At 41.9% G+C, this 21904-nt stretch overlaps 3 protein-coding genes across 3 annotated transcripts; 1 reads left to right on the forward strand and 2 right to left on the reverse strand.

The window, feature by feature from the left end:
• Positions 1-1306: 1306 nt before the first annotated feature.
• LOC113488019 (gastrokine-1-like) lies at positions 1307-6307 on the reverse strand. The gene is made up of 6 exons (XM_026862999.1): positions 6296-6307; positions 5639-5692; positions 5130-5270; positions 4799-4909; positions 2663-2801; positions 1307-1480 (listed from the first exon to the last, which is right to left on the reverse strand). The coding sequence occupies exons 1-6, from the start codon at positions 6305-6307 to the stop codon at positions 1386-1388; spliced, it is 552 nt and encodes a 183-aa protein (XP_026718800.1). The 3' UTR covers positions 1307-1385.
• Positions 6308-9120: 2813 nt separating this feature from the next.
• On the reverse strand, positions 9121-12570 carry GKN1 (gastrokine 1). Its single transcript, XM_026863000.1, has 6 exons — positions 12466-12570; positions 11506-11559; positions 10633-10743; positions 10096-10203; positions 9706-9847; positions 9121-9197 (listed from the first exon to the last, which is right to left on the reverse strand). The coding sequence occupies exons 1-6, from the start codon at positions 12568-12570 to the stop codon at positions 9121-9123; spliced, it is 597 nt and encodes a 198-aa protein (XP_026718801.1).
• Positions 12571-12967: 397 nt separating this feature from the next.
• GKN2 (gastrokine 2) lies at positions 12968-21550 on the forward strand. The gene is made up of 6 exons (XM_026863123.1): positions 12968-13060; positions 18454-18507; positions 19040-19171; positions 19688-19798; positions 20595-20748; positions 21321-21550. Exons 1-6 carry the CDS (start codon positions 13058-13060, stop codon positions 21398-21400), a joined length of 534 nt encoding a protein of 177 aa, XP_026718924.1. The 5' UTR covers positions 12968-13057; the 3' UTR covers positions 21401-21550.
• Positions 21551-21904: the final 354 nt, after the last annotated feature.

Raw genomic sequence — 21904 nt, forward strand, 5'->3', positions numbered from 1 at the left:
TGGGCTAATCCAGATAATTCAGATGCTTTTGCCTGAGATGTGCCTAAGCGAACTCCATATCCCTTCAAACTGCCACAGAATAAAGCCTCTGGGGATCAGTAAGAGCATAATAGAAACCGAGAGACGTTGCATGGCTGGTGTTCTTCTTAGGCAGACTTGGATGACCCAGGGCATCCTGCCATTTTTATTAGAACAGAGGAAATACTCAAACTTGACTTTAAAGTTCTGAGCAATAGAGACCTTGTCTTGCTAAAGCTTTAGTGTTTAACAGCCCTACTCTTTTTGTTTTTTTAAATTGTACGTTAATTCCCCTCTGAACATCCCTACTTTCAAATGCTTCTTACTGTCCAAAGTTTTGATTCTTCTCCCTGACAGGGGCTTGACCGTGTAAGACATTTGTGGTTGGTTGTTCATCTTTAGCCTAGAGCTGACAAATCTGACACAAACACATTGTCACACGCCCTGGTGAATTCAGCAGAAACACGACTGTATCCCTAGCTTGGTTCATGTCAGACTTGCACTACTGGGAGATTGGATATACAGAGAATCCAGGACTAGCTATCAGGAAAGCGCAAAGACTCTTGCGACATGTCCCTGTCATTTATAAATGGAGTAGATCTTGCATCTCCCTTTACAGTGCCATTGCCGTGTTAAGGAAGGAAAACTAAGCCTGCTATTCTTGCATCTCCAAGGCTGAGTTAGAGGCATCTGGGAGGAGACAGCTGGGAGTCTTGCACTGTCTTAGGTGGATCAGTAACTGTGTTTGTACTGTGTATGCATCTTTGAAGCAAAGCTTCATCCACCTGAGTGCTCAGTGTGAAGCCTCTTGCCAGTCCTCGCTATGCACTGGAAACAATGGAGGACTCTCTTTTAGGAACAGAACAACTCTGTAAACCCTACAAATGAGACTCCTCTTTCCCAAAAAAAGGCAGATTTGTTGTGTTGTCCTTCTTTCTTTCTACCTTTCATGCCACATGAATCAAGATTTTTAACGTGAGGCATCTTTCCGTGAAAAGGGAAAGGAAGCTCTGGACTCTGTAAGCCTTATTTGTAACGTATGTCCTCTGACACTTGCCCACCTCTATGGGTGTGCCCCACGTTAGGAGCAGGTTGTAAAAGAGCATTTGAAGGGCTCCAAAGGGTAGAAGAGATGCAATCAAAGTATTTTTGGGGATGTGTTCAGAGATGATGAAGGGTATAGTAATGAGAAACCAGACAGAGTTAATATATGCTAAAGATCTTTAATTGAAAGATAAGGTCACCAATTGATCTGTTTCAGCATCTGAATTATCAAGAACAAAACTCTCCAAAGAGGAGATGCCAGGGAAGGACAGCATCGGGGTTGGTATCGAGCATCCGTACTTGGTTCCAGAAAGGCAGGGTTTTCAGGACTTGATATTGGCATGACAGTACTTAAGGTCGAAAAGTTGCAGGACATCAACTTTAACGCATGAAGACTGATGACCTACAAAGTCAGGTCCTTTAAAAACAAGAGGAGGAAAAAAGATATACCATGAGCTAATACCTAAGATGGTGTTAAGTGATCAGCGCATTCATTGGCAGCCCCGAATATCTGGCATATTGCACTTGTGGTTTGGATCAAACTGAGCCATCTCGAGTACCAAAGCCATTATCGAAGCAACGCAAGCAGCGAGTAGGGGGAGACACTGCTGGGTCAGAACTCAGCATCCGCCTGATCTGTGGAACATCTTTGTCACGGCAGGGTTTGCAGTAAGGCTCAGAGTACTGTGCTGGTGCTTCAGGATTCGCTCTGAGTAAAACTTGGTTCCTTCATATATATTTTAAAAGAATGTCTTTTTTCCCCACGAGAAATTCTATTGCAAGTGATCAAAACAGGATTATGGCATGCACAGCAAGACAGTTGGCTTATGCTAGTCTCCATAGCAATAGCTGACATTGTCAACAGTGTGTTTTTATTGCTCCAAGCAAGAAATGTTTTTAATAATTGCTGCAATATTTTACATGTATGAGTGAAAGATTCTTTTGTAGTCACCCAATGCAACTGGATCTCTAACTCAGAAATGATCCCTCACAAAGACATGCTATTTAATGTTCTTTTGATATTTCCAGTACAGAGGGGCGCTACTCCACCCTCTAGGCTGTATTACTGTGTGCGACACTGCTGTGCTAGTGCTGGTTTATAGGCCCTGTCAGGCTTTGCCATTGTTGGCGATTCCTATGGAGTGCAGACCACTAAACTCCTAGGTAATGGGATCATTCCACCTCTGAAAAACCTACAGGGAATGAAACAACTTGGCGTAGTATTGTGAAACACAAGTGTTTGGTGGGATTTCTTGTTAACTTATCAGCAGTTTATAACTGAAGAGTAGTGGTTCTTAGGACTACGTTTTTTCTTTACCTTGGCATTACAGATGAGGTCAATCTGCAAAATTCTGTGCCAAAACTAAAGCCACCTTAAACTTTACTAAAAGGAGTAGCAAGGGTTTGGATTAGATAATTTATGAAGGTGGTGACTCAATACTGTTTTAATCCTCATCTGCAGAAATACCGATCCCTTTCTGCAACTCCTGAAGTTGATTTGTGTCCATCTCAAGTTGGAACAGCAGCATTTGTGTATTATTGCCCAAGGGAAAAAAATTGCCTGGTTAGTTACAGGCAGAATTCGTTTGCTTGCACTTACTGTGAACTTCAGTAGCCACATAGGTTCGGATTCCTCTGCACATAGCGAAGATGTCTGGTCCGTAAGACTTGAGGTCACGGACGGGTCTCTTGACGACGTATGTGAGCTCCTTTATAGCTTGTTGTTGAATTTGCAACTGCTAAACAGCAAATAACATCATTCATCAGATCAGTGCCTCCATCCATTTAACGCCATGCATATTCCTATTCCTGGAATGATGACTTGGTGCTTGCTGTTTTGCTCAAAACTGTATTTAGTACAGTCTTTTAATCCACTGCGTGACTATGGACACAGCGAGCATTGCAGACAGCTCCTGTGGCAGATCTTTCTAAGGTAGTCATGGGAGAGGGAGGCTAAAGAGAACTGGAAACTCAATCAAACAGCTGAACAAAAGGAGTAGTGCAGTCAGTATTTTAACACAAGGCCTCCTATAAAAGTATTTCCTCAGTCACTTACTAACCCCTCACCCTAGAGGTACTCAGGTTGTAACTTGGAAGCATGGAAGGAGAAGTCTGTTCATTCAGTATTCTGAAATGGGAGCCAAAGAGGGCACGAGCAGCGCTTGGCAGGTACCTTTACACTACCGTTATCTCCAAGTAGTGCTTATGACCTCTTTGAGAAGGCTGAGGGTTTAAGTGGGACCGTTTTTTCTGATCTGCTCCAGAGTGCCTGGTTTCCAATGAATTTCAAATATATTTTCCTACTTGAGTGCTTTGTCATTTGGACAAAGTGTCTGGGTGCCTGTATTTTCTCTTCCAAACCAGCAGGAAGCCTAGACTGGACCTCGTTATTCAGCTGCAGCCCCAGGACTCCTGTTCTGGCTCATGCAATTAATAGGGAGGAAAGGCTGTTGAATGTGGAGATGCCCTCCTACGCCCTGAAGGAAAACGGGTCTGAACAATGGCACCTGCAAAGCTGTGTCCCCAAATGAAAAACGCGATTTTGTATTGAAATGACTCAGAACTATTTTTAGATATTGCTATAGAACTATTTTTAGATATTGCTATCCAAAAATACTTAATGCCATTGAAGGGTTCCTAATACAAACCGTTCCTTAGCAGCCTGCAGACCTAAACTTCCTTGGAGAAAACGTAGCTGGAGAAGGATGCACCTAGACTTTTTCTTTTGAAAAATCATTGCCACGGCAAATTCCCAAGCTACATTACTGTTCAGAAGAACAAAATCCTGCCACTAGTGAAAATCTCGTCTTCTCAAGAAAGAAAAAGCAGTCAAGAAACAGCTTGATGAACTCTGGGGTAAAAGACACACCTGGCAGGGATGACTGGGATTGACACAGGCTTTCAAAATTATGGTGGAATTTTATCAGAGGGTTCCGGAAAGCTCACTCCAATATGTTGCCTTTTTGCTGGTAAGCAAGGAGTCGAGATAAGCTTCAGGGGAACAGAGGTGCCCCTTAGTACAAGCAAGTCTGGAACTAGCTACAGGTGAATGGTTTTGCTCAAAAGCCTGTGCTTAGATAACGCTCTCCTCTTTCTTCCTCCCCATGCCTTCTTGCCCTTTAAAGCCAGGATTATTATAAGGACTCAGTTCTCAGACTTCAAGAGAAGCCAGTGTCTACAGAAGCTTAGTATGCTGAGATAAATTTTAAAATGCCTGTGCTAATTCTGTGGCCTGAACTCATGCTAATATGGTGCTTAGTTCTTTTGAAAAAGTTTTGAAAGCTTGAAATCTTATTTAGACTTTTTTTCCTCGTTACTGTATTATTTGTTCTTCTGAAACTAGAGCTGCCTCAAAAAAATATTTTTTTTAGCCTGCAAACAATATGAGATTATGAAGAGTACCATGCCAAAAATCTAAAATCTCTAAACATAAAGCAATATTAAAAAGCAGTCAATATAAATAATCTTTTAAAACATTACAAAAATAATCTAAATGATCTAAAACATTGGAAAACCAGGAAAACCCTTCACTGCAAGCATCTGAAACAGGGTATTCCAACTTTTCTATGGTTTCAAATTATGTTAATGTAAAATGTCACTGAAATGGATACAACTTCATAATCGATGCTGTGATCTAAATGACTTTTAAAATAACTGTTAGTTTAAAAGCTTTTGTCTGTCCGACATCCGTTTACTTTGCATTACTATATGACTTTACAAGTAATGACAATCTTACGTTGTTCTCTTCAGCCAGCCTGGGAAGTTCATCAAGGCTGGGTATCTCCCTCTTGTCCATTAGGGAAACGAAGCAGGTTTTCTCTGGCATCACTTTGGTTCCAATAAAGCCCTGTAAAATAAAGTTATTGACAACTAGGAATTCAGTTTTTCAATAATTAAGATTGGAATAAAGTCTGTGTTAAAAAAAAGTAATAAACACAGATAATTTTTACCTCAACATTTGTATTCAAAATGTTAAGAATGAAGAAACAAATCCTGTATTTTGGTCAGCTTTGTAGGAGCTAGTCTCCTTGTACCTCTTCTGAAAAAGCATGTTTCTTGCCACTCACCATATCATAGTTCAGAATGACTTTCGATGACCTGTGGATGCTCTTTTCCTCGATAGTTGCCACGTGCCATTGCTTATTGATGGTCAGAATTTGGTAGCCTCCAGTAATGGAGATTTTCCTGCTTAGCGCTCCACCCTGTAACTAGAAAAGGAAAGCCTAAAAGTGTTGTTTAATTTTAGGTGAGTTAGTTATCTCCCCAAAGCTTTAGAAAATCATTGCTATAATAGAATAAATGCTGGCCCACAGGGAGTGCCTTCAGTGACCACAGTATTTTCAAAATGACAAAGAATTAAGGCTGTGGCATTCTGGAGTAGCCGTAAGAGTTCTTTTAAGAGATACAATGAATAGTTTCTGTATCCCACAACCGTTATCTGGTGGGTTTAGAGTTTTATGTGTGAAAGAACTTTCAGATTCTTTTCCTCCAAAGGTATGGGGAAAGAAACAAGGAAAACTCAAGAAGCAGGGAATGTAGAAACAGCAGCAATATGTAACTTGGTCACTATACTCACATCATCAGCAAGGGCCGGGGTCAGCAAGAGTCCAAGAAGGACGGTGGTCACAATCTGAAATGAAAAATTAAGAGAAAAGTGTAACTGCAGGTCTTGTCTGACAAATCTGGTCATGAGAATCCTAGTGCCTTTTTCCTGATCTGCTGTTTAAGTGTACTCCTTGGATACTCTTTTGCTTTCATATTGGAATTACAATCACCTAAAGTGAGTCACCCTTGCCTTATCCTAGAGTAATGCAAACTAGACACATCGTAGGCTGCTTTTTTAAGAACTGAAACCGAAGGTGGTTGAGACCTGTATAGGCATATACAGGTATTTTACAAGAATGACAAGGAATTTAAATTTCTTCTGCTTAGGCATTACAAGAAAGTGCTTGATCCATTAGCGCATTGCTACAATTTTGCAAAAGCGTTGATGAAAGTGGACATGGATTGGGCTTCCTGTAGACTGAATAATGTATAGGTAGCCTTTAAAAAAATCCCTACATCTTCGTCTGATTAGGGTAATAGAGTCCAAGTTGCTCAGTCTGGAGGAGAAAAATCTCCCCAGGGAACACCCTTTTGCTATAGACAGGCGTAGGCACTTCTGAGAGATAAAGGCAATGGTTTTGAGTCAAAGTTTTAGTTTATAAGGAGAAGAAAAAGCACGCATACTCACAGTGAGTTTCATCTTGACTGCAGAGCTGATGCTAGCGCAGGCAGAATGAACAGTGTGAATGTCCACCTTATATACGCTTTCCGAATTAGGTGTGGAACAGGTAAGTGTTGAAATAAAATTATTTTGTAATTTTTATCCCTGTCTGCATGTCACTGATAATTATTTCCTGCTCTAAGTACTTCATAAATATGGAGATTGTGCTTCTGCAAATTTTGAACTGCCAGAGTCTGATAATTATCAGATAAGAATCCATTTGCAGTGAAAAATTACGTATGTTTTATAGTAACTTTCTGACATGTACTAATTACTTTTGAAAATTCACATTAAACTTAAGAGGAGAGATAGCGCAGGGTTTAAAAAAAAAAATAAAAAATGAGCCTTTGTACCTTCTAAAACATGTTGTATGCTACCACGTAACCCTAGGGCCCACCAAAATACATGGCCCAAATGCGGCATCGCCACTGAATTAACAATAAACTGGCAGTTCAAGCTGAAATACTACATGTATGTGCAAGCCTGTGAAGATCTCTCTGTTGTTTTGGGCGGCAACAATTTTTTTCACCTTGCCTCAGCTTATTTTCTGTTGTGATGCAAATAATTATCAAAAGAGGTGATCGATTCCGTTAGGGAGGCTTTCGAATCTCAGGGGTTTGTGTCAAGTTGCTCAGTTTTGTGTTGGGCACAACCTGAGCCTGTGGCAGGGAATCGCTGTTACGATTCCAGTATTACTTTTGAACTGGAATCCTAAACGTTATTTTTTAAAAGGGTTTTTTAATACATAAAAATCACCAGCGCTGCAAGTGCAGCATGAAATTAAATTATGATCTTTCCCCGAGTCGAGTGTGTAAGTCCAAAGGGACTGGCTTTGGTACATACGTTCACGCAAAGCGGGGGTTATATCCTTGGTTCTTCACAGGCAGCAGCGCCTGTAGGGATCTGTGTGAACAGCCCCAGGCTTGTGCGCCGGCCCTGAGGGCTGACTGGCGGGGGCTCAGCGCCGGGGCGGGGAGATTAAAACAGAAAACGAAGAGAAACGTGGAGAAAACCCCCTACGCAGCCCGACAGGAACGGACCGTTTGCTGAGGAAAGAAGAGAGCTTGCTTTGGCTCGGGTGCGGGAGGACCGAGGCGGAGGGCAGGCGAAGCGGCGGGCGGGAGGGTCCGAGGCGCCACAGCGCGCCCGGCGGCGGGAAAAACCGGCGGGAACACCCGGCGGGAAAACCCGCTGAGGCGCCTGCTCTCCCCGGTGACCTCGGGGCAGCTGCCCTGGCACACTTGTCCCTCCCCAGCTTCATTCATTTACAGCTGTGGAGTATTTTTTCGTGAAAGACTGGTGTTAGACCCGCTGTCGGCCTCTCAGGTGAGAATACGTATTTTTGTGTTTAAAAACCAAAAAGTTCCCGCACAAATCGGGTTCAGCATCCTGAATTTGTCTTAAAACACATGAGGGTATTCAAATGCATTCACCAGGTTATATTATGGATTTCTAATTATGCTCAAGTCACTCTTGAACTTTTTTTTTCTGTCCATAAAGTTTTTCAGGAGTTTTCAAGTGTTTCTGCCTGCTGTGGGATAAGACAAAAACATAGCAGGAGGACTTAGGATAAAATCCTGTCGCTTTGTAAGTAATGCTGATGGGTGGCCCTCAGAATTTAAATTACAATTTTAATTAAATTAGGGAAGGTCAAGATCCGGTATTTTCAAGACAGCTCAGGTTACCATGGTGAGTGTTACAGATCGTGGAAATCGCATTGAGTGCTAAAGGTCAGGCCTCATTCTTGCTGAGAAGGATCTTTTCTTGTAAAGGAACAACTCCAGCCTTCCGCACTGCTGCCCGTAGATCTCTGTGCTTACGGGGACGTTTTGAGAGCCACCGTGTTGGGGTCTCTTCAGGTTCACTGGAGCCTTTGCTGCCGTGTCTCTACTTGGGAATTTCTTTTTGGCTCTTGATCTCTTCCTGATCCGTCTAAACCTGGATCAGTTTAAATTTGAATAACGAACATTGTGAAATGTAATGGCATCCCAACTAGAGCAAGAAACTTGTCAGAATGTGATATTGCAATTAAATTCCTTGGGTCTGGAAAAAAAAATAGTTACTGGTTCAGTAGTAGTTCCCTGGCTTCTGTAAAGTTTGAATCATTTCTGGAGGAGATGTGGTTAATTTAAGCTTTTCATGGGATAATAAAAAACTCAGAGATGTAACATCTGTATTCAGCTCCAAACTGCATTTAATACACCTATCGGTTCTGTTGGTCACAGCCTGATTTCTGCGATGATCACAGCAATCGTGCATCTGTCTGTCTGTAATTGGCCATATTGCATTGCAATACTTGTTTTTAAAATAAAACATTAGTTTGTTAAAATAAAACTTAGCACGTTAATGGGAAGTTAAAATAAAAATAACTCAGATATGCTTACTTCTATAAATCTGGGCTTCAGACCATATTGCCTTAAATATGGTTCTGAAGTGGGTATAGCACCATTTGCTTTTAGTAGGGAAGAATAATTGCTTAAGGCAGCATGTGAAATCTCACTGGGAAATTGTACGGGATGAAGTTCAAATGCCAAAACCGGGATTTTGCAAGAACACTAGTTCAGCAACACGTCTGTGGAATTGCTTGCACTTTCTAAATGGATTTGTAAAAACACAGCGCAGACCAATGCAGGTTGATGATAAATTTTACTGAAGCACAATAACTTCCACACAGATCAGAAGAGACTTAAGTGATTGAAAATGTGATCAAGAGAAGATTATCAAGAGGAAAAATCTTGTTCATGGGTACACATTTCTATGAATTTTCTTCCTCAAAACTTCATCAGGAATAATTAATAACAGTAACGGACAGGCTGTCTGTAAATATTAACTTCCAAGCATGAAACATCTCCCTCTAAGAAGTTTGATCCTGCAAGAAAAGGGAAAACTGATTAGATCTGGACTGAGAAAATAAGAGAACAATGTAGCTGAAACTTTTCCAGCTTACTGTTAGAAATGTACCAGGAAATGTCACTTAAAAATTGAGCTGCGTCTTTCTAAACTTGCACTGCAAGCAACTGTTAGTGCGGTCTTTACAGACAAATCTAAGCTGCAAATTAGGTTTTAAATCTCAAAATTGTGCTGTGGCAGGACCTGTGGTAGCTAGGTGTTGTATATGCATGAAGTTGCCTACAAAGTTCAGGCTTCTGTCAACAGCTAGAGCCCAAACCCTTCCTGAAAAACCCTGGTCTCCCTGCAGAAGAGTGACGGACCTGCTGCTTTCCTTATGTAGGCATTCACTGATTTATTAAAAGTTGTAGAAAACCACTGGATTTCAATAATTAACTTGCTCATCTCACTTAAATCTTTTTAATTCTTATGTGTAATCTTGTTAATCTTTACTTTGGAATACAAAACGCTGTTACTGGTACACTCACCAGCAGCTCGGTAAGCGAGGTAAGAGGGAATCCCTCTGCACAGAGCTTGAATGCGTTTTCCATACGGGCTCAGGCTTTGCAGGCTGTTTGTGGAGATAATGAAGCGATTCTCTCTGGGCGGCAGTTGGTAAGGTCTCAGTCCCTAAGCATCAGAGAATCAAACCCAGAAAACAGCATTTAGAAAACCCAAAATGGAGTTCTGGATCTGTACGCACATCGTTGCTAATGGCCAAGGGGTTATTCAAGTGCAATGCCACCTCTGCAATGGTGAGCTCAGCCCTGCTGAGAAACTTGTCTTCAGTTCTCAGACCCTGTACTTTGTGGGTAGGGAATGAACGCTTTTCACAGGCATTTGATTACTTTTCTCACCACTTTGAGTCACCGTCCTACCTTCTGTCCTTGAGGTTGTGCAGGAAACTGTTGGCCAGGCAAAAAATTTTTGTCTATCTTAGCAATGATGCAGCTGTTCTTTGAAAATACCTTGGTTGCAGCATAGCCCTATTAAAATAAAAAAATAAAAAAAAAAGCTTTTTGTTGCAAACAATATACAGTGAAGGATAAGCAGATTGCCAGAGAGAAGCACTAGTTTAAAAAAAGCTTCAGTACAAATAATCATAGGGGAGGGAAATAGTGTTTTTTCAATTATATTGTCTAGGTAGATGTCTCATGGGGAATCACAAGGGACTTTGGTGAAAGGTAAATTGTCTTCTCCAGTGATGCCACATGTATGACATCTTACACTGCTGAAGTCAGGTGAAGGAATCCACTGCTGAAAGTGTCAGTGCGGAGTAACAGCAGAAACAATCAAATGGTTAAATAAGAACAGTTTTAAGCATATCTAAAATCTTAAGTTTTGTTGAGGCTTCGGTGTTTCTCAAAAATCTTTTGGTTATTTTTCATTTTTGTGCCACGGTGGCAGCCACTTACAGTCTTGATGTCCCAGACAGTTTTCAAGGCCCTGGAGCTCTCCCTTGAGTCTGAGTGGACGTCGAGGTCAGAGTCTTCATCGTCGTACCCCTCAAAGTTTTCATTGCTATGCTGAGTTTGGAAAAAGATTAAAGGAGGTAAGGAGTGAAGTTTGTGGATTCCCAGTAGTCTTTCACTCAGTAAAGCTAGGGCTCTAGTAACCACGTTTTAGGAAGTTATTGCTCTTAGAGATGAGGTTAAAGGGGAGGTGATTTCTGGCCTCAGAGGGGAGGCTGGGAAGCCATCAGTACTGTTGTGTCAGACCTCACATTCGGGCTTTATCTAGCCCTGGCTTTCATCTGTCTGAAGCATCCGCCTTAGGAAGGCAGACAGCTTTAACAGCACAGCTCTATTCCCCCCACCCCACACAGGACGCCTGTGGGAAGATGTCGTTTCATTTAAACCCTGGCAAATTCCCTTTAAACATTAAACTGGATGTTCAGAGTCAAACTTACAAGAAAAATTTCTAGGAAAAGGGAAAGAATTCCTCATTGCTCTTTCTCCAACAGGAAAGTTGCAGGCAGAGGGGTTATTTACGGTATTTCACGGAGTTTTGTAGTCTGATCCTGCATGTGTTTCTCTCCACAGAGTTTTTTTCACAGTGTTCATGCTAATCTCAAGACAGACTGTTGATTTCATATCTGTCTTTTCCCCTTGATATTATATCAAGCGCTGACCCATTTTCTTTGGTATATAAAAAAATGCAGTTACTGCTAAGGATCATGCTTTAAAATACAGCTTTATTTTCAGAATCACGTATTCTTCAGAGGCTGTAGCTAAAGGCCACTAGTTCTTATGGCAGCAGGGAACAACTGCATGCAGCTGTGTACTCACCACACCAGCGAGGGCTGGAGCCAGGAAAAGTCCAAGAAGAGACGCAATCGCAATCTGCAATGAACATTGGAAATTCACGCCACTTTAACATTGTGACTGCTTATCTTGCATCCAGTTGTTTGTTGTCTTAAAATAATTTTGAATAATAATTTAAAATAATTTTTCACTGGTCGACCTTGTGTACATGCTCAGCACTTTTCTGAAGTGGGGTCTAGCTGAGGAGTATATTAAATGTGCAGAATAATTTTTTGTAATAAGCTTACATCAGATCACCTATTCATATAAATTACTCAGCAGTATACTTTGCACAAGTAAGAAGATAATTTAAACACAGTGGGGTTTAGCATATGTCCAGCCCCAGTTCAGTAAACTCCTTGGAAAAAAAGTGGTCTGAAATACTTTGTTTAAAAGAGTGAACTCTTCACCCTGAGCTTTGGATTTCAGACATGGAGCCGATCTGTGCAACATCCACGTGCATTCACTTATTCTGGAGAGCTGCAATATGGGTGCACAGTGCAGCTCTGTACGCGGGCCACAGCCAAACCAGGAGCGTCTTCAGTCGATCTCCTGCCTCCGAATACAGGGCTAATGGTGTAAGGGTAGGCACCATCATTTTTGTAGAGGGAAATGTAACGTTAAACCCTTTGTTACCCCTCGATACAATCACACACTTTCAGTGATTCACCTGCTACTTGTTGCTCAGATCTGTCAAAACTACTGTTGATATATTTTTGAGAGATTTAATATTGTCATGATGATAAATTCTTTTGGAATAATAATAACTGTGAACAATTATTCTCTTGGAAACAATCCCTCTAATACTGACTCAGCCACAAATTTCATCTACTTCAAAGGAGGATTTTTATGAGAAAGATCCAAGTGTGACTCGGGTATGTAGAACTAACATTTTGGAATTTATCCTGCAACAATTTCAGGCTGCTACAAATACCCCTGCTTCACAGTCATGCACTCGGAGTCTCTCATGTCTCCTGGTTCTCCTCCTACGCTCTCATCAGGCAGCTGCGCCGTAACCTCATGTAACTTGCTGAGGCTGTTGACTTGCATCTGAGTTGTGAATGAGAGAATATTGCCCTTGCAGCAGAGAACTTCTCCCTTTCACGTCTGAGTAGGCATACGGAATGAAATTACTGCCAAAAGTGAAATTTCACCCATGCGGTCCTGACCTGTTTCGGCATTTTCACTTTGTAATCCCTGCATAAGTCAGTAATAGCTCGCTAGGCGCCAGAAAAGACTCAAAATCATTTTAAAACTGTCCAGCCTTAACAGTTTTATGAGAAAGTGATACATATACTTACAGTGAACTTCATTTTGATGGTAGGTGAGGCAAGATCTGCTGGTAATTGATGTATACTCTTACTTTTTATACAGTAATATTCCAAAGTTAAATCTTAAAATGGGTTTACCTTCTTGGCACATGCCCTGTGTTAACAGAATCATGACGAGTTTCCTGGGGAAGTGCTCTGATAAGAGGAGGCTTTGATACCAGCCTGATTGAGTTCATTACCTACAGGAAGATGAAAGAAAACTTGTGATGGTAAGTTCAGTGTGTTTTATAGCAGCTTTGAGATGGGAAAAGAAAAAAAAAAGCAGAACCAGAGAACGGATGTCTAATACAATTTATAGTAACGCTTTGTGCCTACGTGGCAAAGAACTCAGCCTAATATTTTATCCAAAGCTGATACCATTTTTTAAATGGAGGTAGTAATCTTGCTATGTTATAAAAAGTTAAATCAGTCCCCAGAAATCATGAGGTTGGTTCTAAATCATACGAATTACTGAGTCCTTTTGTTAACCTTGCTTTCTGAACTCGTTCAGTTAGGATCTGCTTCAAGGCTTCAGGCATAGGCTATGTATCTTCACAAAGCCTCTTCACAAAAGGAGTGCCTGGTTATGGATTAAGGGCTAACTGTAGAAAGGGACCGTAAACTGGAGATAGCAAAAAATGAGTAAGGGAAGAGCAAAATGGACATTTTGTCAACTATTATTTAGAAAGTAGATGTTAATATTTCTCTCAATTTTATAATCACGTACACAGCCGTGGCATAAGAGCTTATTTGCCTTGTTTGTTGCAGAAACTTTGCAAAATGTTTATAAACCAGTGTCTCTGAGCAACGTTCTCTACTGCCATCCATTGCTGAGCTTCCTTGCTGCAGCTGTTGTTGGAAAAGCCAGGGAATCTTAATTTAGTTGGGAAGGTGAGGCCGGTTCCCATTGACACCAGTCAGGGCCGCACTCTTGTCCTGCGGCTGAGGCCGTGCTCAGACTGCACAAGAGCAGAGGAGGAGCAGCTGTCTGCCCAGCACTGTGAGTGGAAGAGCTGGTTTTCATCTCTTTTGCACCCGTTTTGCAACTTGCACGTGTAAAATACAGTGAGTAAAAGTAATAAATGACATGGGGAAAAGATTTACAGTTCTAATCGGACTGATTTGTGGATACCAAATAGAGACGGGTATGTCCTGAGCCTCCAAGATACACATAAGTCTTATTTTGTGTGTCACGAAATCCTCTCATAGTCTCTGGAAATTTAATTAATCGGCTAATTCTCGGGAAAGGCATTGAGAAACTGAACTGTATAATGCTATTCCCTGCAGGGTCGTTCGCAATGAGTTGGAAAGCAGTTTTGTCCGTTTCTTCCAACAGCCGTAGCCAATTTGGCCATTACTCTGATGTGTCACACTTGGAAGCCTGGATCTCCAAACCTTCCATCAACTTCTGATTGTCTGAGTAGTTTGTATGGCAAACACACACAGCTAGAGCAGCTGACATGAAGAAAAGCTTACAAAACTAATGGCAATAATAGAAGCCAGGAAAAAGAGCAGGGAGGAGCGCTTTTACTGTACAAGACCCTGTTCTTTTTCCAGTACAAGTGTGTCTCATTTTTAAAGCTCTGTGCAAGGCATTCTGTTTCTGTACTGAAGTCTTGTACCACTGGGCAGCAAGCTCCCAAGGCTAAGAGCCTTTCCAGTTTTAACCCTTTTCTCAGATGAGAATGTCTCATCTTGTGCACACACATTTTCACATGTTTTTCTACGCCTTACTGTCTAGCAAGAACAAAACTGCTGAAATTATTTCTGGATTCATCCTTGAATTTTGATTATTATTTTTTTTTTTTTTTACTAATGGAATGGGATTAATTCTGTTTGACCTGTCCTTGTGCCACGTGGATTTTTCTTGACTGTGTCACCCCATCTTTATCTAGTGTGTGGCGTGCCCAGCTGAATGCAAATAGAGAATTTTGTTGATTTTTTGAGGTGTTGCTTCATTACTTTTCTCCCACTACCTGCTCACTCCCTGATAAAATAAATATTTATAAAAGGTACCTGAAAAAAACCCCCCATGAGTCACCGGGAGAGTTTATTATGATAGTATAATCTCACCTTAACTTGATTGAATCCATCTCCCTTATGTGTTGAAATTCCTGTTTGGCAATTACACTTGAACTGAAACTGTACAATTGTTCTTTTCATTTGATGTTCAAGATTCTTATGTTTAAATGATTTTTTAGTGTGTGACAGTGCCAAATAAGCGGTCATAGTCTTCTGGCAGTTTTACATGTAGCTTAATCATGTTTCATCAGGGTAAACTAGAATGTATTTGAAAATATTTGACCTTATGAAAATAACAGAGGAATAAGTTTCCTGCAAAAATAGATGTTGCTGTCTTGTAACAACCTGTTGCTTGTTCTGAACATTTTCTGCTGGCTCCCCTGATTTGACCAACCTAACCGCAAGTATAACAGTTGAGGAAAAAGTGATTTTGTTTGGGGAAAACTTTGAGTCTTCACTTAGATCAAAAGTGTCAAAAGCAAGAAAACTACTTGGAGAATGTGGACATTGTTGTGAAATTTCATGTTCACCGAGGGGTTCTGAGTCACAGCTTCCTCAGCTTAACCTCATGCTGCCTGAGGACTGGCAAAAAAGAAATTAGAGTGGGTCGTAGTCCTCCTTGTGCAGCTCATTACTTCACTTAATACAGAGGGGCGCTTAGAGGACTGTGGTGTAGTCATGGGGAGTCTTGCCTCCGAGTGCATTCGTGCTAATTGAAGGTAATTAAAGGTGTATTACTGGGAGATGTGTGATTAACTGTGGGGAAAAAGTCTCCAAAAAGCAAGGCTTTCCTGTTGGAAGTATATCTAGCAATGCCCGAGACAACTATGTTCCCTCTTGCAATAATATTAATGAGTTGAAAGCTTTTTAGAAATGAATCCTTAATTTTTCGCCTTGGCTGGTTGGATCATCAGGATTCATTCAGTCCAATGTAAGGTGAAAATCATGAGATCGTGCCTATTGTCATTCTCCTTCGGTAAATAACTGTAGGTTTCACCTACTGCTCTGCTCTTCCCTGTGCCTAAGCCTAGGGACTCTGAAGAAAGCAGCACCTCATGCCTCTTGGGTGTTTTTCAAAAGAAATTAATATATGAAGACATAATGAGTAATGGAAAGTTAATTTAAGCTTGTGCTGGTTTTGCCTGGGACAGAGTTAATTTTCTTCACAGTAGCCGGTTTGGGGCTGTGTTTGGGTTCTGTGCTGAGAGCAGGGCTGCCAGCACAGGGTGGTTTTAGTCACTGCTGAGCCGGGCTTGCACAGAGCCAAGAGCACATAGGCTGGGGGGGACACGGCCTGGACAGCGGACCCCAACAGGCCGTATTTCCATATCTGGGGTATTCCATACCATGTGGTGTCACACTCAGCGTATAAATCCGGGGAAGGAGGAGGAAGTGGGGGGACGTTTGGAGCGACGGCGTTTGTCTCCCAGGACACCGTCACGTGTGGCGGAGCCCGGCTGTCCTGGGGACGGCTGAGCGCCCGCCCGCCCACGGCAATGGGGAACGGATTCCTTGTTCGGCTTTGCTTGTGCACGTGCTTCTGCTTTACCTATTAAACCGTCTTTACCTCAGCCCACGAGTTTTCTCACTTTTACTCTTCCGCTTCTCTCCCTCATCCCACCGGGATGGAGCGAGCAGGTGGGTGGGGCTGAGCTGTCAGCTGGGGTTAAACCGTGACAGAGCTTTAGCTTAAAGGCATTTAAAGCTTACTAAAGTTTTTTGGTTTAGCTCGTGGTGCCTGAACCCTGTTCGATTCCTGCTATGAAAGGCTTATTTGGCCGCTGAAGTCTGCTCTCTTTCTGACATATCTGTAATCTTAGAAACAAAGAATCTTTTGAGAGAGGGGACAGAGCCGGCTTTCAGGAGGAGGGTAACATCAACCTCATCAGCCTCATCTAACTGTGCCTGTCACAATTTGATATCTGGTTACAGGTATTCTGAGATATTGCTTGGCAGCACAGCTTTGCTACACTTGAGATAACATTTTCCATGGGGAGTTGGGTGGAATAAAGCAAATGCATGCAATTTCCTTTTTTTTATTGAGGCCTGTTTGCTGAGGGAGATTTCCATACAATCGCTTTCACCTTTTTGCTGATGACTGAGATTACAGAAATGTGTTGGCTGTTAGGTTGAGTTCTTGCTTTATTAGAAGGGAATAGACCTCAATTATGACATCCTAATAGAATGTGGATGTGGAGTCACAGATGAGGAGGAGTCCAGGTGAGGGCATAGTCATGGGAGGGTAAGAGAATACTTCTCATGACGGTATCATTGACATTTTCATAAAATGCAAAAAACAGTGGTGGTGATGTTAAAGGAGGAATCCCCATCCTGCTCCTTTTGATTTGTGACCTTGTGTGAACCACATATCCTCTGAAGTTTTACTCCTTTGTACGCCGAGGAGGCTAGACGTTACCCAGATTGCCGTGTGAAGCACAGCTGTTATTTCTAATTGTGCCCCTAATTTCAACGCATGTGTTATGTGTTATACACCCCCTGGTAACTGATCAAAAATGAGCAGCACTTCCTATTAGGAGTTCATGCATCTATGAGATGGAAGAAACGGCTGAAGAACTGGTCTATGCAGTGGCTGGCATGTAGGCCACCGTGACACAGGTATTTCTTTCCAGGATTTGTCTGCAGATTACAGGGCTGTGAGGGGTTCTATTTCAGAAGACAAAATGCAGTTTGTGTGAATGAATAGCAGAGTTATTCCTGATGCCATTTAATTCTGTATGCCAACCTGTTAATTATTTTTAAAATGACACCAGGAAGAGTGTGAACTCCTCTAAAGTTTAAACCAGTAAATAATAGCCATTTGTAGAGTGATTAATTTTACAAAAGCTGTCTTTTTGACATATCGAGGTGAGGTTATCTGTGCCAACCCAAAATTCAGATAGGAGGCTTACCACAGTGTGGCATGTAGATATGGATTTGTTTGAGTCATGAAGAAAAGTTCTGTCAAGTGTTTCCCACACCTCCAGCAAGATATAAAAGTTGAAGGTCTCTGGGATTTCCTTGCACTCTTACTTTCTGCAGCCTCTTGTTCTTATCTGAAAGAAAAATGAACGGATTTGTGAGTATATCCATTTTTATTCAACTTATTATTAGTTCCTTATTTTCAAAAACAGAAGGGTAGAGAAGGTGATGCTTGAGTGGTGGGGCTGATATGATCTGTGTATTGTGTCTTTGGGTTGCTCAATGAGAAACTTGCATTTCTTGGGTGTACAGTGATCCTCTAGAGTCAGTGGGAGCATCATCTGAGCAAAGAGTGCTTTGATTAAACATCAGAAGGGAGATTTAGTTAGGATTTAATCATTACAATTGTAGATGCAAATCAAGAAGTAACATGGCATCAAGGAGAGACTTCCAAAAAGTACAAAAAAATGTAATGGTTAGGTTATTCTGCTTTTTCAGTTACAGGCAAAAAAGAGCCCAATAGCAAGAATTTTACAATGAAGAATTGTGTTTGTTTTCAACTAATACACGTTAAGTGGGTAATTTTTCAAGATGTTACAGCTGCTTCCATTAATTCACAAACGGTTTTTTTATGGCACTCCCTGGTGTTTCTGTTGAGTGAGAATGCTTATTCCTTCTGCAGGCTGCAATTCTCGTTTTGCTGGGAGTCTTTTGGACTCAGACTTCTGCCCTGAGTGTAAGTAGACTGATAAGCCTTCTGTGTACTCACTTAAAACGTGTCGGATTACTGGGTGGGGGGTGAATATAACAGGAAGAAAAGCACAGAAGAAACTAATAAGATGCTTATTGCTAAGTGTAGAAAAATAGCATTTGCCAAAGGTGACAATCGTATCAGCCAAAGAAGCAGCTCTGTGCAGGTCCATAGGAAAGAGAAATTTGGGGGCCATAAATCCCCTTAGCTCCAGCTAAAATTTGGAGACTGTTGCAGTCTCCAGCCGGTCCCTGCTGCCACACAGGACTGGGGTGCCTCGTGGTTCTTCCATAGCCGGCCAGGAGGGCCTGTCCCCTCTTTTCTCACCCTGACAAACTCTTGCTTAATTAATCTCCACCTCAAGGGCCTCCTGGGACTGCTAAAGGCTTCTTAAGGGGTTTAGTATTGACATAAAACAATCATACTTGTATATTTGAGAGAAAACATTTGCTAATAGGGAACCTTTGAAAGGTGCAAGCCGAGATGATGAACAATGATTTTGTGTTTTTTACCGAAGACCATTGTCCTGAAAGAACCTGGCACAAACTATGTCACTGGAACTATGACCATCCACAATGAGGACAACATTGTTGAAGTCCATGTCCGTTCTGGCGTGTACTCCTCTGATACCATTTTTGACTACTCTCACGTAAGTAAACCCAAGAATCTGCCTAGACTTGGTCTCTGAGGAAGTTTTTAAACTCAGAAATTATTGTAGTGTATTCTCACTGTAAGTTGTCCTGAAACACAGTTTCTCTGGACTCCCATCACCTTTCCTCCTCCTCGGCCATCTCTTTGTTTCACCCATATGATGGTGCAGTTTAAAAGACGGGTACTGAAACCTGTGGTGGCAGTTCATGAAAGTGAGAAGAATGTTGCTGACCTCAGTGAGGTCAGAGTAGAGAAAGGGCTGCCATCGCTCATGTACAGCAACCGCAGCAGAAATCTGTCGGAAAAGATACTTCTAGTCTTACAGCCAGCCCCTAGTGTGGGCAGGCTGCTTCCCTCCCCAGAGCTGCCAGTGGAACTGCAGAGTCCTTCCACCACAGTAGCCGGTCCAGACACTTCACGTTTCTTCTAGCCTGTCCTAAAGAGTAGAGAGAATCAACTAATATTAGTGGTAGCGATTTTTAATTAATTAACTATAATTTTTTTTTAATCACAGGGATATATTGCAACAAGGTTATTTTCACGAAATGCCTGCTTTATCCTGAAAATAAATAAGGCATCCATCCCAGAGCTGCAAGAAATTGGACGCCTGGCTTTTGAAAGAAAGGTGACTTCGTAGCAAAGCCCGTACTGTATCCAGGAATCAGAATTGTGTGGGGTGATGGGAGCGTCCAGCCTGCCTCCGAGAACAGCTGTTCGTAGGAGTGTCTCCTACTGCCTTGGCAATGAGGGAGCAGATCTGACGAGATAGAACTTCCAGGGGATATCGTATCGAACGCTCTCTTAAGATAAGGGGCAACCATGCCCGCCCTGTGGTTTTGTAGTGGATTGTCATTGTGACTAGAACTGTAAGATCCTTGGAAGTCCTTGGAAGTAGTGTAATCTGACTATTTTGGGGTGATCACACTATGAGTTTGGACAGTCTTCTCCTCTTTTTCATTGTTTTGCTGATATTTTGAGCTTGACATGACTTGAAATACTTTTGTTTGCAGAACAGAATTTAGAAATCAGTTTACTTTGACCGGACTTTGACTTCCCTGTTCAGGGAAAGGTTTCATGAAGGTGACTGGAAATATTGCCTGGAGATGAACTTGAGATCTGGCCCATTTTATGACAGCCTGAGTGTAGTGCATTTGCAGCAAAACCTACTGACAAATGTCATCACTTATTATGAGAGTAATACAGCTCAGTTTTGCTGTGTTGGCAGAATTAGGATGTAGTGAACTTTGTTTCTGAATAGATTGAAAATATTTGTTTTTCTTTAAAAGCACGTAGCTTCTTTAGCTAATGCTTTGTGTGAGGCAAAGGAAGGTGATTTTCAATGTGGGGATTTTCTTAAAGGGTGGCCTTCTAGAATGGAGGCAGAGCTACATTACTGACAGTGTCTAACGTTTTCTTTTTAGACTATGAAGGCAATATACTCTCCACATAATGTGTGGGCACAGTTTCAATCTGGCCGTTCCCTGTTTGGGCGTATCAGAGACTGGATTGTCTACGGTAAACCCATTGAAAAACTCTGCTCAGGTCTGCCTCTCTACAAGCTGGTAGAGACTCAACGTAAGTTACACGATCAGAACGCTGTGCTTCTCTTACAGGGCATAACCACCTTTCTACCCTTTAAACCTAAGTCTGCATAGTACCTTTGAGGCAGGAACATATTGCCCTGTTTTAGAGAGGAGGAGTGAACTACTTGCCAGGACCGGAAGGTTAAGGCACTGAGATGCTTTGGGAAAATCTGATAAAGCACTGTTTTTCATCGTTAGGCATCTAAATATCTGGAGCAGCTGTTCCAAAGCTTTTCCTGGTGTCAGAGGAAGCTGCTGTGTAGCAGCGATACCCAACTTGTGCCCCGATGACACAGTTGGTCCCCCAAGGCATCTACTGCATGCCAGTGTGCTACCTGCCGTGTGTGGGACGTGGGAAAGGAGGAGTACAGGGGTGCTCGAAACCTGTGCAGACATTTCCTCCCTTTCAGTTACACCGTTAAGTTTTGCACAATATCCACTGAGACCAACAGGAGCCTCGAATAGGACCATAATTCGGGATTGAAATGTGTGTGTTTAGCAGACTTTGCCTTGCTGGATGCTTTGATTTTGTCACTGATATCTTCATTTTCTGGTTTCTTTTAGCACTGCTGAGTGACCATGGCTGTAGCAATGCAGGAATCCCAAGCATTTTGGGCATTAAAATCTGTGAAAAATCAAATTAATCTGGATCTTGACAATTCTGCATGGAAATGGCTTGTTTCTTTGCATGCTTTTGTGATGGTAGCCGTGTTCGCCAACTGGAACAAAACTTGGTGTTAGACTCCACTTTCCTATCCTAAGCTTTGAGTGCAACAAATCCATGACTTACAAATAAAGATAATGCAGTAATTAAAATGCTTTGGGGTTTTTTTCTTCATTCAGAAGCAGAATGGGAGTAGAATGGGCCTTGCTAGTTTTCCTCCAGAAGAGACACGTTTCCCTTTGGTGCATTCCTATGCTCAGGCTGCGACATGACCCAGGCATCGGTATATGCTTCTTGCCAATGAAGAAACAGTGACAGAATGGTTTTATCCAGTGGAGAACTTCCCTTTGGCATCAGCACCCAGCCTCTTCGGGTGCTGACTCCCCTTATGTGCAGCAGCTGGAAGGAGGGAGCAAGGAGATGAAAGGATAGATAAAGGGAGGGAGCAGATCTCCGTTACCAACATTTGCAAAAAAAAAAAAAA

The sequence above is a fragment of the Athene cunicularia genome, assembly GCF_003259725.1.
Source record: "Athene cunicularia isolate RWA chromosome 22 unlocalized genomic scaffold, athCun1 chr22_part1, whole genome shotgun sequence".
Taxonomy (NCBI): Eukaryota; Metazoa; Chordata; class Aves; order Strigiformes; family Strigidae; genus Athene; species Athene cunicularia.

What these genes read in the sequence shown, in the direction of transcription:
- GKN2 (XM_026863123.1), top strand. An exon ending in CCATTTTTGACTACTCTCAC is followed by an intron (nt 19,172 to 19,687) that starts GTAAGTAAACCC and finishes TTTTAATCACAG; the next exon opens with GGATATATTGCAACAAGGTT. An exon ending in CAAGCTGGTAGAGACTCAAC is followed by an intron (nt 20,749 to 21,320) that starts GTAAGTTACACG and finishes GGTTTCTTTTAG; the next exon opens with CACTGCTGAGTGACCATGGC.
- LOC113488019 (XM_026862999.1), bottom strand. An exon ending in TCATTCTGAACTATGATATG is followed by an intron (nt 4,910 to 5,129) that starts GTGAGTGGCAAG and finishes TTTATTTTACAG; the next exon opens with GGCTTTATTGGAACCAAAGT. An exon ending in GGCTGGCTGAAGAGAACAAC is followed by an intron (nt 2,802 to 4,798) that starts GTAAGATTGTCA and finishes TTTGCTGTTTAG; the next exon opens with CAGTTGCAAATTCAACAACA.
- GKN1 (XM_026863000.1), bottom strand. Translation starts at nt 12,570, where the DNA reads ATGCAAGTCAACAGCCTCAGCAAGTTACATGAGGTTACGGCGCAGCTG. An exon ending in GAGACTCCGAGTGCATGACT is followed by an intron (nt 11,560 to 12,465) that starts GTGAAGCAGGGG and finishes TGTTCATTGCAG; the next exon opens with ATTGCGATTGCGTCTCTTCT. An exon ending in CTGTCTGGGACATCAAGACT is followed by an intron (nt 10,204 to 10,632) that starts GTAAGTGGCTGC and finishes TTATTTTAATAG; the next exon opens with GGCTATGCTGCAACCAAGGT.